This window comes from Bison bison, unplaced genomic scaffold, assembly GCF_000754665.1.
Source record: "Bison bison bison isolate TAMUID 2011002044 unplaced genomic scaffold, Bison_UMD1.0 scf7180017864352, whole genome shotgun sequence".
Lineage (NCBI taxonomy): Eukaryota > Metazoa > Chordata > Mammalia > Artiodactyla > Bovidae > Bison > Bison bison.
This window is the reverse complement of record NW_011494924.1, coordinates 3,621,413-3,636,572: the sequence shown is the minus strand read 5'-3', so window position 1 is coordinate 3,636,572 and position 15,160 is coordinate 3,621,413. Positions and strand designations below refer to the sequence as shown.

Here is a 15,160-nt window from a genome sequence, read left to right as displayed (position 1 = left end):
AATGGCTGCCCACTCCAGTGTTCTTGCCTGGAGAATCCCACAGACAGAGGAGCCTGGCGGGTTATAGTCCATGGGGTCGCAGAGTTGGACACGACTGAGTGAATAACATTTCACTTCATTCCAGCCCCTGATCCATGACAGGCAGCAATAAATCTGTTATCTGCCCTTCCCCCGTTCACAGCATGAACGCTCAGCAAGACCACCTTCCCTCTCCAGCTCATTAGCAGCAGCAACCAAGTGGAAAGCTGTTTGACCACTTGTTTTTTTCCTTACCCCTTTTTCTCCCAGAAGACCACACATATGCTGTACTTCCATTTTCCTTTGTCTCTCAGCATTTACAGCTTATTTAATTTCAGAGATACTGACATTCTTAACTCATTCATGCACATCTTCTTATCTCTCATCCCTCCTCATCTCTTACCTGGTTACCACAGGAGAGACCTAAAGCCAACAGTTTCTTTTCAGTCTCTTCTCCATTTCATATGTAGCCCAGAGAACATCTGGAATCATGGCTAGTGCTAGACCTATGTCAAAGGGAAAAATGCCATGTCTGTAGAAGAAATAGCAACAAAGTAAAGGAGCTATAACATCAGTTTTTAAAGTTCACTTAAATGTCCAAAAGACTATCAGGATCTCTACAAAAGTGTCTCCCTGCTTCTTTTCTTTGTGTTCAACTTTTTTCCTAAATTTCATAATATTTTAAAAATTCCTATGAACTCTCCTATAGCTCTTCATTTTACCATGTATTAAATGGGTTTTTCGGAGAAGGCGATGGCACCCCACTCCAGAACTCTAGCCTGGAAAATCCCATGGATGGAGGAGCCTGGTGGGCTATAGTCCATGGGGTCGCTAAGAGTCGGACATGACTGAGCGACTTCACTTTCACTTTTCACTTTCATGCACTGGAGAAGGAAAGGGCTTCTGGATGGAAACCCACTCCAGTGTTCTTACCTGGAGAATCCCAGGGATGGGGGAGCCGGGTGGGCTGCTGTCTATGGGGTCACACAGAGTTGGACACGACTGAAGCGACTTAGCAGCAGCAGCAGCAAATGGGTTTTTATGGGCAACTCTCTAAATTCATCATCACTCTTAATATTTCTGTGGGAATAAGCCTAACAGCACCATACAACCCAGATCTCACATAACCCATTTTCAGGATTATGGCTACAAATATTTCTATCAACATGTGTCTGTTACTAATTTTCACTTAGTACCAAACTCTATACATGTCTAGTCAACCTTCAGTTAATCTAATTGTTCATTCAGAAAGCATGTAACTCACTGATCAGCTGTTACATTCCTGAACATTGTGCTAACTGCTGAGAGAATTCTAAAGAATGTTAGCACTTCCTAATGCCAGAAAGACATACCTACCAGACTTCAAAGTTTGTTTTTCACATAACTGATATTCTCATTTACAAAACGGTATTACTAAGATATCCTGCCTACCTCACAGAGTGGAACAACCCATTGAAGGCACTTTTTAAATTATAAAATAAAATACACAGCCCAGTTAGCTATTTAGGGTCTTGAAGAGCAGAAGGGAATATTTATTTCCTCTCCCCAGAACTTAAGCTGAGTCCGCCTACTTGGCATTCTCCCCACTTGAAATGTGCCCTTTCTTACTCACGAACAAATTGTGTCCACGCCACTTAAACATTCCTACACCAGAGACACTCAATGAAGTCACCTGGGAAGGCTCATCTCTTCAACAACTCTCTCCTCGGTGTGAGGACTACCTTTTGATTTTAATTTGACTTTTAATGGGCGGGAGGGAACTTTATCTTCTAAAGGAGCTCTGTTTCTATTAAACCATCAAAGAATGTGTTTTCCCATCTCCCTTTCAGGAACACGCATGCTCATGGCAGCCATTACAATCCCATCATGCAGCAGCCTGCGTTGTTGACTGGTCATGTGACCCTTCCAGCAGCTCAACCCTTAAATGTGGGCGTGGCCCACGTGATGCGGCAGCAACCTACCAGCACCACCTCTTCCCGGAAGAATAAGCAACACCAGTCCTCTGCGAGGTAGGTGTGTAAGAAGTGTTAGAGAAAGAAAACTTCAAGGAGATTGGAAGTTAAAGATCTGGGTCCCTGGAATGGGATTTTGAAGGAGGCACTCATCTTGAGGTCTATGTGAGTGCTGGCCCTACCAGCACCCTAGGGTGGGGCCCTCAAACCACAGTGTTCCGTGTTCCCGTCTTGAGTGATTCTCTCCCCTTCCACTTATCTAGAAAACACTCAGACTGCCCTCTGAAGATGCATTTTTGAAACCATAACTTTTTTTTAGAAGTAGTAGAGAAATGTGTTTTATTTGAGTCTAATGTCAGAAATTTAACTCATTCAGCTATTTGCTAAAATATAAGCAGTAACTTTGGTTAATCACAGACACTACCAGAAGAACAATGATCTTTCCCATTTCCTCTAAATCCAGTTTCATCTCCATGAACTCTTAAAAAAAAATTAAGATTGACCAAAGGCCGTGTCCTTTTGTTCATTTTATATGGTATTTTGGAAAAGGTAAAACTATGGAGTGTGTAGATTGAAGGTTGCTGGGAAAGATTAAAGGCAGGAGGAGAAAAAGACAGAGGTTGAGATGGTTGGGTGACAATCACCGAGTCAATGGACATGAATTTGAACAAGCTCTGGGAGATAGTGAAGGACAGGGAAACCTGGTGTGCTGCAGTCCATGGGTCACAAAGAGTCAGATACAACTGAGCAACTGAACAGCAACAAAACTATAGAGACAGATCAGATCAGGAGCTGCTAAGGACTAGAGGGAACTTTTCAAGGTGATAACAAATGTCTGTATCTGCATTGTGATGGGAATTACATGACTGTACATTTGTCAAAACTCATCAAACAATTGATACCTCAATATACCTTACTTAAAAAAATAGAGATTTCCTAACAAACAAAAAAATCGAGATCAAAATTGTATGGCTGTAAAATTGTTCCTACATCTCTCTCCGGTGGCTTGGCGGTCCCTAATTGTTTATTTGGAATAGGTTAATCAAGAGAAGTAAAGTAATACATGAAATATCTAGTGAATTTTTTATACTTCCTTGGATAGCAAGATGCCAGAAATTAGATCTGCCTCTTTTCATTTTTTTTCATTTGAAAACTAATCCAAGAGCTGACTTCCTGAAGTTGTCATCCTTCCTGAACAAGATTCTTATTTGGTGGTTTCTGACAGCTTAGGGAAATTCATGTCAGATCAGTGGCAGGCTTCCAGAATGCTTTTGTTTGACAGCTCTGTGATAGAACACCCATGTCTGTGTTAGATTGGGTGGCCCCAGAGGCCCCTGTCTCAGTCCTCACGTGCTGTCATGCTCAGTCTGGTGGGTGGTCGCCAGAACCCTGGTCTGGCTTGAGCTTAGCCTCTGTGTGCTCACTCTGGCCAGGTAGGGGCAAGAAGAACCCTTAGCCTCTGACCTGTTGGTAAGTCCCTCTTTGTGGCCTTCTTACCACCCAGCTGGCTTTAGAAGGCTCACTGCCAGTGCATTTCAAGATCAGTGGGACTATGGTGAAAATTATGGGTTTGCCTATTTTTAAGACCAATGCCTTAGGCAAAACAATTGGAAAAACCAGAAGGCTCTCCCCTTTGGCAGGCGGTACGATCAGGCATAGTTTTCTTTAAAAATGCCAAGTAGACATATTTTAACTGCTCGAGTAGTAAAAACTTAATCTCAAAATTGTACCATGTTAGTAATAACAAATATTAAGTTTTCTGGTAAGTACAAATAATAGAACAATTTTATCAGTGAAACTTCTTATTAGGAGCCCCCCAAAAGGAACAAGCAACATGTGATACCGACTAAATAGAAAATTAAATAGACCTACCTTTATGGAATTATTTTCATCTAATTACCTTCCCTTTAGCTAGAAGGTGCTAGAATCTCTAAGGACATATCACACTCTTAAGTTTCATTATAGGCTGGCTTTGGTCTCATTGTATAGATACAACCAAGGTCATCAACAGTTGATGGGGAAGGGAAAGGTAAGGTCTTCTTTCTCTAAAGTTACCAGAAACTACATTGGCTTTTTGATAAGTTAATTTCTAGTTGATCAAAATCAAGAGTTACAGGTCCCTTAAGCATACATTTTTGTTTTGCATTTTTCCTGGTTTTTCATTACGATTGAAACAGACTGATAAGCTTCCTGTGAGGCTCATGTGTCAAAATCCAGGATTTTCTTTGGGTTTGTTTCTGGTTGCACTGCGAGGCACGTGGAATCTTAGTTCCCCAACCGTGGATTGAACCCATGTGCCCTGCATTAGAAGGCAGAGTCTTAACCACTAGACCGCTCATTAAGTCCCCAGAAAAATTAATTTTTGAAAAATTATACCCGCACAGATACTTTTATAGTTATGTCCTTTTCCCAGAGGAGGAAGGAGGCAAAGCTACACTTTAACCTTAGATCTTTTAGCTCCAGGAAGTCTTAGGAAATGAGTGTGGTCATTGAATCAGTGGTAAACCAGCCGTGAGCAAGGAAATGAAAGCTTTATGTGCAAATATCTTTTCTTCCACCTCCCTCCAAAACAAGACCTAACTCAGTACACTGGGGAGGATGACGAGATTGAACTTACGTAGTTGGGCTTTGACCCTGAAGGCAGGGGGCTGCGTTGGGGCAGACACCCCTGAAATCTGCCCCCACCGCAAGACCGGCCCAGTCCTTGGGCATGGTCCTCTGTCCTCTCCTGAGAGCCCTGGCTACCCACTTTGTCCCTCAGCGGGTAGAGCCCAGAGAAGCCAGGATGCTGCCCTATCTGTGTAGCAATTGAAAGAAAGTCCCACAGGCCACTGCCTCTGCAGTCTGGTTAAGCCCGAGTGTGCTGGTCCTCTCTCCGATTTATGGAGAGCTTACGATGATTGGTGTCGGATTCGTGATCTCCAAAGAAGATATAACTTCAGGACCAGGGACCAGGCTTGAGCACTCAAGAGCTTTCATAAAGCAGAGTTTTATTAAAGTATAAAAAACGGACAGAGAAAGCTTCTGACACAGACATCAGAAGGGGGAGGAGGAGTGGCCCCCATGCTAGTTTTGGCAAGCTGTTTTCTGTCTGTTAGAAAGCTATTAATCAGATAGAGACCCCTCAAGCCTGAGGGAGTTTCACCAGGCCCCTCTCCCACAATATGCATTTTTGAGATGGGATGGCAGGAGGTGTGTCATCCCCAGCCATAAAACAATTGATATGGATACTGGTTGGTTGAGCTGTTATCAGCCAAAAGTTAGTCTTAGGTGGAACCATTTTGAAGAAAGGCAAATTCCAAAGCAAACACATAGTTTCATTAACATAACTTAAGAAAAACACTTCCATAAGAAAAATGCGTTGGTTAGCTCAAGGTTTGAGAAAAGTTAAGTTCAGGTGGAACTAGGTGTTGTCATGGCAACACAGAATTTTAAGAGAAAAAATTCTGACACTTGTAGTTTGTTTCCTCCTGCCGCTTAAGGGAGAGAGAGAAAAATGTCTGACACTTGCAGCCTGTTTCCTCCGTTTATAGACCCTTGGCCTTCCTGCCTGTGGTCCTCTCAATTTGGCCATGCTGGTGTTTCTAGACAGTTGGGCTTCTTGCAAGGACCTGGCGGCCCTGACCTTCTCCATGAGCGTGGTGTGGCTTTGTCGTTCCAGAAACGTCTCCACCTGTGAGGTGTCCTCCTCTCAGGCCGTCAGCTCCCCGCAGCGGTCCAAGCGCGTCAAGGAGAACACGCCTCCGCGCTGCGCCCTGGTGCACAGCAGCCCCGCCTGCAGCTCGTCCGTCACGTGCGGCTGGGGTGACGGGGCCTCCAGCACCACCAGGGAGCGGCAGCGGCAGACGATTGTCATCCCCGACACCCCCAGCCCCACGGTCAGCGTCATCACCATCAGCAGTGACACGGACGAGGAGGAGGAGCAGAAGCACGCCCCCACCAGGTGAGGCCGTGATGCCTTCAGACACCAGGAAGGAGCAGAGTCGGGGTGCACGGTGCATGGCCGGCTCACCCAGAGATAGTCGGTGGTGGGCCTGGACCACTTCCCCGTCATCCAAAGTGATGATCCATCCTTCTCTCCTGGCCCCTGAATCCTGGCCTTGCCATGTCCTGGAGCCCTAAAGTGACTTCAGGGGATCGTCCAATAGATTTGGGCTTCTCAGGTGGCTCAGATGGTAAAGAAGCCGCCTGCAAAGCAGAAGACCTCCATTTGATCCCTGGGTTGGGAAGAGCCCCTGGAGAAGGGAATGGCAACCCACTCCAGTATTCTTGCCTAGAGAATCCCCATGGACAGAGGAGCCTCATGGGCTACAGTCCATGGGGTTGCAAAGAGTTGGACATAACTGAATGACGCTTCACTTTCTACTTTTCAAACAGATTTCTATAATTATTGAAAGCCCAAAATAATTTTGAGTCAATTTGGTCTTAAAAAATAGTTATAGGCCCTCTACATTTGGGGGACGTGAGACCATGAAAGTCAGGCACAGAGTGCCGTTGTATTTCAGCCCTCATAAGCTAAAAAAATCTCTGCCTCGGGCTATTGAACGTATTCCCAGTTGGTCAGGCTGTTTCTCAAACATTGCCTCGGTGCTCAGAATTTGAGGTAATTGTCCAACTAATCAGAAATTTCCCTGTGTCTGATTAACCCAGTCTTTCAAACTGCCACGTGGCCTTTTACCCAGAGAACATTACTGTTTATTCCCAAAGTAGTAAGAACTCATTTCACTCGCTGTATGCTTCTGGGGGAGAGGGAAGAAATATTTATTATATTTGCAAGACTGTTAAGCCTGGTGCCAGAGGCTCTTTCCTATACTTGCCAGCCAGACTGAAACAGAGTTTGGTGTGAGTTTGAGCTGTCTAATGGTCCCCTGGAACTTTTCCCTCCAAACAGTTGGTCCTCTGGCCCTTAGCATCCCTGGGCCTCGGGACCTTGTAGATCTGAAATCTCACAATCTGAATCTGAAATCTCCCATCCTGCTGGCTCTTCCCATTGGGACCCAGGACTCGGGAAGGGAGGCCTGCCAGTCAGAGCACATCCTGTGACCCAATGTGAAGATAACATTCACATTTAGGCCCAAATTATTAATTCCTAATTGGATACAATGTCACTGATTATAATCACAAATCCTTTTGATTAGATAATAAATTCTTACCTTTGAAATCATTGCACGATGTACAGATGGACTGATTAAAACATTATCACTACAACTATTCCTAGCTGCATGGGGTATTCCCTTCCCACCTTTATAATGAGCTCAGCATCTTGTCTTTTCATGAGAAGGCTTGTGTAGCGCTCATTCCAGTGTCCTCTTTAATGGCCTAGCTCAGTTCAGTGTGTCTCAGAGAAGCATGTGATGGAGCATTTCTGTCCTGGCATTGGGTCAGGTGGCAGAGGGGCCGAGGAGCTGAGGGCTGGGGCGTAGTGCCTCCCTCCCAGCCTGCCTGTTCCAGAGCTGGCCTCAGTTTCCTTTGGAGACTCAGTTTCCTTTGTTTCCTTAGGAGAACAGTCCCAAGCTGAGTCCATGGCCCGTGCCCCCCAGTCACTTCCCAAAGGGAAAGGCTCCTCCCAGCCACAGCCCGGGCCCTGGCCTGGAGCAGTGTGCCCACACATCTGTGGCATCAGGCATAAGAAGGACAGGCAACCTCACAGGGCCCTTTGCCACAAGTGGAAAAAGGCAATTTTAAAATCTGACAGTTGACTAGATTGGAATATCATTTTAACATTTGAATTGACACGGAATCTCAACATATGTGCTCAGGAGAGAACCGAATAGTGGATCTGAGGGGAAGGAGGATGAGCAAACCATCTCTCCACCCATCATGCCGCTGCCAGGGCCGAGAGCACAGAGCAAGCCGGAAGTACAGGCTGCCTCTGCAGCAGCCCCAGGGCCCAGAAAGAACAGAGCGGAAGCATGTGGCAGCATGGGAGGACCTTGGTGTCGATGAGTCACGACTTAGGGGAGGGCAGGGAAGGGGCCGATGGGCAGGTGCGAGTGTGACAACCAGAGATAGTGAGTGACAGTGGACTGCTGAGTACCGGAGATTCATAACATGGAAGATGCAGGCCTGCCTCCTGCCCAGGGTAACAAGATGCACAGAGACATTCCGTCAAACATGGGAGGCTGCAGTCTGAGGCCAGAGCGAAACCCAGAAAGGTGTCACCTGTCCACAGGTGTGATGGGAAGCTCACAGAATGAGAAAATAGTGTTTTCCAGAGAGATCAAATAACTGTTGCCTTGAAGAAACATTTGAGGACCCAGGAAGGTAGGAGAGGGTATTGGAACCTGAGGAGGATAAAACAGAAACCGGTAGCTATTTTATTTATAGAGAAACCATCATGTAATGTGACCACATTAATGTGACTGCATTTTGTAATGAGGAAAAAGATAGGGAGAAATACAAGTACTCATTCTTAGAAATCAGACTATCATAAAATTTAACAGGGTAAATATTTATTGGCCCCACTGGTAAGATATTATGCTCGGAACCGCAGGTGCTGCATAAATAAGGTAGACAGTCTCTGTCCTCAGGAGGTTTGCAGGGTAATAAGCAAGATAAGACACGTACAAATCTTCATAATACAAAACAGGTTACCAGGCCCCTAAAAACTAGCAGAGAACTGTAGGGATTCAAAGGGGGAATAGCTTGAGGAAATAGGGGAGAGGGGGCTTTTCAAGGTCAGTGGTCCTGATATGCTTAGACAATGGGTAGAGGAGGTGAGACTGCAAATTCCAGTGAGATAAGTGGTGGGCAGAGCCTCACAGGTGGGCAGAGCCTTAGGTGGGCAGAGGGGGATCAAGAACAGGTGGGGTTCGCTGATAAGAGAAAGTGGGAGGTCGGGACGAAAGGGATTTCAGCATGGAAAGGGGGATTTGGGGGGAATCTCCCCTTAGGTGGGCGTGGCCAGCTTTCCAAGGAGATGCTGAGGAGCTCCCAAGAAAGCATCAGTTCTGGGAGAACAAGGATGGGACATGCCCCCAGGGCAGGCCACTGGGGAGCCGCCTGGTTGCCCTCGGACTGGAAGCTTCTCTACCCGCCAGGGCTCCAGTGTGAACCGTGGACGCGTCCCTCCTTGACCCTCACCGTCCTCATTCCCAAACCTAATTTCTCCCAGCTGTGAGCAACTTGATTCTGCTCTTCTGTGTTCTGACCTCATTTCCTATTTGCGGCTCAGCCCCAGTACTAGCCCTGTAACCCTGCCTCAAATGCCGATGGCTTCCCCTCAGCCTCATCACAGCCTCTGGAGAGTTGAGGGAGGGGGGTTGGGGGTTCCTGTGATGCTCACAGGGATGGTGAGCATGGGATCACGTGGCAGCGACTTTTAAAGCCGACCTAAGACAAGTAGTCCTTGGTAGCTCAGTGGTAAAGAATCCACCTGCCAATGCAGGAGACGAGGGAGATGCAGGTTTGATCCCTGGGGCAGGAAGATCCCCTAGAGGAGGAAATGGCAACCCACTCCAGTGTTCTTGCCTGGGAAATGACATGGACAGATGAGCCTGGTGGGCTATAGTCCATGGGGTTGAAAAGAGTCAGACATGAGTTAGCCACTGAGCACAAAAGCGCAAGCGTGTCAGTAAATCTCCAGGACCAGGTGACATTGTCTAGAATTTTCAGGGGAATGCCAAGGCAAAATTATCGTTCCCGACCCCCAGCATGTGGGACTGTTAGCTGCCAGAGCAGATGGACACTCGACAGCTCCTGCTTATAAGAAGGACTCCAGAGTGTGAGGGGCAGGCTGGGGGCGAGTGAACCAGACAGGAAGGGTGTTATAACAGACATCCCCCAGGAGTTTTCACCTGCACTGTCTCTGCATCATTTGATGAGATGACACAAGGCTGGTAGTTGTAGTCCCATTTAATAGATGAAGAAACTGAGGTCTGAGAAAAATAAGTGACCCAGACTGGCAAAGGTTCCAAGTAGCAGAATTGGGATTCAGGTTTTGTGACAGTGAGAAAATGGTAATCTTAATTACTGGCAAAAATAATTTATTTCTCCTTAGTCATTAATTCAACACATTATAAATTATGTCCTCAGCCTCCTCTGACCATAACCATGCCCACACCCATGGTCTCACCTGCTGTGTGCAGGGCACCAGGCCAGGGCAGTGGGGAGTCCAGGGCATGTTCACTGAGCCCTGACTCAGGCCAGGCATTGGTTGAGTGCAGCTGCTCTAGCAGCAGGCCAGGCAGAATTCACCTGTTCTCATTTCTTTGAGAAGGTTTGAAAAATCGAGCAGGCCAGGCAAGACCCAGTAGCCTCCTCTTTTTCCATGTTGGATGAGGGGGCTCTGTGGTCATGGTTAGAGTTGTTTGTGTAAAGATAGAAAACAGATATATTTTTTGGATTCCCCAGGATTAGGTAGTAGAACCAGAATTACTTTAAATACACATAAATGATTTTGATGAGAGGAACAGCTGACTCTCTGCATGTGCTGAATAAGCCATGTTTTCTCCCTTGAAATTCCCTTGGAGAAAGTTTATGGGTGCCCGTCTTATTATTCAGACCTTTCTGCCAACCTTGTCTTGTGCTGAAGCTGTCTTTTAGGGGCCATGGGGCTACATCATACAGGCTTCCAGAGTGTGTGACCAGAGTGGCTCATTTCAGCTGATCCATTAGAAATCATTTTGCCTGGTCTCCATTATTCATTCATTTATCTGCTCATTCAATTATCTATTTCTGGTAGATGGGGTTCATTTACCAAGGTCATCAGGGCACCACTGTATCCTGCATCACTTTGCAAGTGATGCTGAGTGTTACAGCTAATCTGACCAAAATGTGAACTTCCCTAGGAGATTGATTCATCATTATCCCTAAGGATTTTAGGGGTCATTCTGAAACTGTTTATCCCCCAAAAGTGTGACACCACCCCCCCAATGTTCTTTTTGACACTAAATTGAAAATCCAGATAAATTACTATAGAAAAGTCACAGTCAGGAAGCTGATGTGCTGCTGCCCAAAAGACGGCCTGAAGAATTAACATCCAGTTAACGGGGGAAAGCGCACACACCCACTCAGGCCAACTTCGTGCTGTGCTGGTGGCATCAGAGCCAGGCTTGAGGAAAGAAGCAAAGGAACCCAGCACGCAGTGTCATTTGGAGGGCTTGTTATTTTGCGGTGTTAAGTTAAATCCAGTGAACCAGTTTCCATCACCTGACTCTTCCCGGGAGAGGTGAGTTTTGAGGAGAGTACCCCGTGGCTCCTCTTTCCTGGGCTTCATTCAGAACACCCCAATGGTTAAGGGCTGCACTTTATGAAAAGACTGCATCTTGAAGAGAAGATACTGCACCCGGCTGTCCCCAGCTGCCAGTCCTACACTTCCCCGTGTTACAAAGCCGTTGCTGACGTGTAGCGACCACCTGCTGTCCTGCCTGCCTTCCACAGGGCAGAGGGAGGAGGGCCGGAGCGGCTTGGAAAGCACGGGGCAGAGCCATGCCCGGGGGGCGGACCCAGCGTGATCAGGAGAGGCCTGCAGGCATGTGGAAGGCGGGGGCAGAGTGAACACCGGCTACTATGCGTGATGCCTGGGGACCAGGGCCACCCCTGGCTCCTTCCAGACCCCGTTTCAGATTTCTCCAGAAGGTAGTCAAGTTTAAAGTGATCATAATGGTGACGTGTATATGCGTATCTTGGGGCTTCCCAGGTGGCGCTAATGGTAAAGAACCCACCTGTTGGTGCAGGAGACATAAAAGATGTGGGTTTTGATCCCTGGGTCAGAAAGATCGATCCCCTGGAGAAGGAAATGGCAACCCACTCCAGTATTCTTACCTGGAGAATCCCATAGACAGAGGAGCCTGGCAAGGTACAGTCCATATTGAGAAATATATATATATATATATATATATGGATAATGTAACTCAAATGGAATGTATGCACCAAATTTAAAATGTAGAGGTTTTTTTTTTTTTTGGTCCTCAGTCATTTCAGTCACTCAGTCATGTCCGACTCTTTGCGACCCCATGGACTGCACACCAGGCTTCCCTGTCCATCACCAGCTCCCAGGGCTTACTCAAACTTATGTCCATCAAGTCAGTGATGCCATCCAACCATCTCATCCTCTGTCATCCCCTTCTCCTCCTGCCTTCAATCTTTCCCAGCATCAGGTTCTTTTCCAGTGAGGCAGTTCTTCACATCAGGTGGCCAAACTATTGGAGTTTCAGCTTCAGCATCAATCCTTCCAGTGAATATTCAGGACTGATTTCCTTTAGGATTGACTGGTTGGATCTCCTTGCTGTCCAAGGGACTCTCAAGAATCCTCTCCAACACCACAGTTCAAAAGCATCAATTCTTCAGTGCTCAGCTTTCTTTAAATCGAAGGCCATGTGATACATTGGAAGGAGCATGCTGGCCTGGTGGCATTGGACCCCAGCCCCTCCACTCACGTGACAGGCTAGTCAAAGGCTGTTGGCCATTTCTTTCTGGTTGGGTAGAAAGGGAGTGGGAACAGCACAGTGAACAGTTCACACCCCCATGCAGGTGGCCGGGCCAGCAGCTGTCATCTCCATCAGCTGGGGCGGCTGTCCGTGTGAACAGTCCCACGTCCCATGCCACTGTCGCCGACTCGGCCCCTGGTGGAACCTGAAGGAGGACTCTCAGTTGCCTTACATTCTCAGTGCTCATGGGTAGGAGGAGCTGTGTAGCTGGTGATGAAGAGGGAGTGCAGGCTCTGGACAACCCAACAGAAAAAAAAAAAAAAAACAGAAACCAAATTTAAAAGTGTGCTAAGGATTTGGACAGAGTTTACTTAAAAGAAGATGTACCAGCAGCCATATGAAGAGTGCTCAGCCTCACTCATAATCTGGGAAATGCGAAGCAAAACCATGGTGTGGTATCACCTCACACATGGCAGGATGGCTGTTACCAAAAAGACAAAAGCTGATCATTGTTGATGGAGGAAGTGGAGACATTGGAACTCTTGGACACTGCTGGTGGGAATATAAGTTGGTGCAGCTATTATGGAAAACAGTATGGAGGTTCCTCACAAAAATTAAAAATAGGGACTTCTCAGTAGTCCAGTGGTTAAGACTCCATGCTTCCAATGCAGGAGGTGCAGGCTCGATCCCCGGTCAGAGAAGTAAGATCCCACGTTCTGTGGGGCACAACCAAAAAGTGAAAAATAGAACTGCCATGTGATCTAGCAGGCCCACTTCTGAGTGTTTATCCAAAAGAATTAAAATTAGAACCTCAAAGAGATACCTACACTCCCGTGTTGACTGCAGCATCAGTCACAGTAGCCAAGATGTAGAAGCAGCCTAAGTGTCCATCAGATGAATGGATAAAAAAAGGTGACCTGTGCATACAGTGGGGTGCTGTTCAGCCTTAAAAAGAAGGAAAGTGTGCAGTATGCGACCTCATACATGAGCTATGTAAAATAGTCTAATTCACAAAATCAAAGAATTAAATCTCGGTTGTCAGGGGCTGTGAGTAGGGGGACATGGGCAGTCACTAATCAACAGGCATAAATCTCAGTTACAATGAATAAGCTTCAGAGATCTGCTATATAGCGTCACTGATACCATATTGTATACTTAAAATTTTAAGAAAGTAGATCTCATGTTGCATATTCTTACCACAATAAAATAAAGTTTTGAATAAACTAAGACCACACTCAGTCACAAAAAGAAAAAGGAGCAGAAGAAGAATGCTCACGCTTGGTTCCAGCCCAGCTCTGTCCCCAACCAGCTATGTGACCTTGAACATCCAAGTGACCTAAAGCACCCAACATTTTCCTGTTCTCAAAATGGAAGTTATAATTTTCTCCACCTCATAGTCTGGCTGTGAGGATTCAAGGGGATAAAACATGTAAAGGATTTTGAATAGTAGTTGTGCATTCAGTAAACATTATCTATATTCAGTAATCAATGTCATTTCACATATAGTGTTGCTTATGGCATGGAAAGTTCATTGGTGGAGATGAGTTTTGACTCTGGTCTTGCAGGATGGAATTGACCGGCAAATGGAAATCAGAAGCATATTCCAGGTAGGGTCCTACAGAGAAGGGGTCGCAGAATGTGTCTGATTCTCCAGCCATGTGTTCTCCACTGGGGCTGATTTCTTTGCTTCTTAGCTCCTTGTTTCATCACTTGAAAATGATGAAAATCGTCTACTGCCATGACAACACAGTGCAGTCGTGAACTCTGGCAGCTTTGTTCTTTATTCAGAAGTGATGTTCTGTCGAGGCCATTTAAGCAAGGATTTCTCATTCTGCTCTTGTCACTGTCTGTCTCACTTCCATTAACCAGTTTGTAATGGGATTGATAAGCTATCAATAATAATTAGACAGTGTCGTGGGATGAATCCCAGCAGAATCGACATGTAGGAGCTAAAAGAATCCGTAGTCATCGTGTCAAATGCGTGCTCATTTTTAAATTGACTCATTTAACAGCTTCCCTTTTGTTCTTTAATCTGCATAGTACATCAAGTAGAGCACAGAGATTCTAACAATAGAAGATATTAGAAACAGAGCTATCAAATTAATTCACCTCTTCCAAACCTGTCACATGTAAACCCAAAAACGTAGGTATATCAGCATCAGACTGTGTTGTACCTGTCTGCTCGTCAGGCATGGGGACTTCCAGCTCCAAAAAAAGGGAGGAATCCCTGAAGAGCTCAGAGGTTTTATCCCACACTCCTGATAGATATCAAGAAAATGACACGCAGAATTCCTCTACCCCTTTGGTGGAAAGACTCAGCACTTGTTAGTTCTGAGGGGTCATCTAGATCAGCTGTCGGCTTTATAAGACTCTTGCCAGAAAGCCATCCTCTTGTGACAGGAAGCTCACTGGTTCACAAATTGGCCCACTGTCTGTTCAGATAATTCCAGTTGTCAGAAAATTCTTAACTCGTATTGAGCTGAAGCTTCTCTGCAATTTCTAAACTTGAGTAAAGAATTCCAAGTATGTCCACCTTGAGTTCGGTTACAGCTTGGCCAGAATTAGTGGGGTGGGGTGTGTGTGTGTTTAATTTGCCCGTTTTCTATTTGTGTGTTAGTCCCTCAGTCGTGTCTGACTCTTTGTGACTCCATGAACTGTGTAGCCTTCCAGGCTCATCTGTCCATGGGATTTTCCAGGCAAGAATACTGGAATGGGTGGCCATTTCCTTCTCCAGTGGATCTTCCTGACCAGGGATCAAACCCATGTCTCCTGCATTGGAGGCAGATTCTTTGCCATCTGAGCCACCGGGGAAGCCCTATT

At 46.1% G+C, this 15,160-nt stretch overlaps 1 protein-coding gene across 1 annotated transcript in view; it reads left to right on the top strand.

Moving 5' to 3' along the window:
• HIPK2 (homeodomain interacting protein kinase 2) overlaps positions 1-15,160 on the top strand; it is a 143,385-nt gene that overhangs the window by 102,964 nt on the left and 25,261 nt on the right. Inside the window, exons 10-11 of the mRNA XM_010854943.1 lie at positions 1,848-2,027; positions 5,632-5,913. Coding sequence (XP_010853245.1) covers positions 1,848-2,027; positions 5,632-5,913 — 462 coding nt within the window. The remainder of the gene's footprint in view (positions 1-1,847; positions 2,028-5,631; positions 5,914-15,160) is intronic.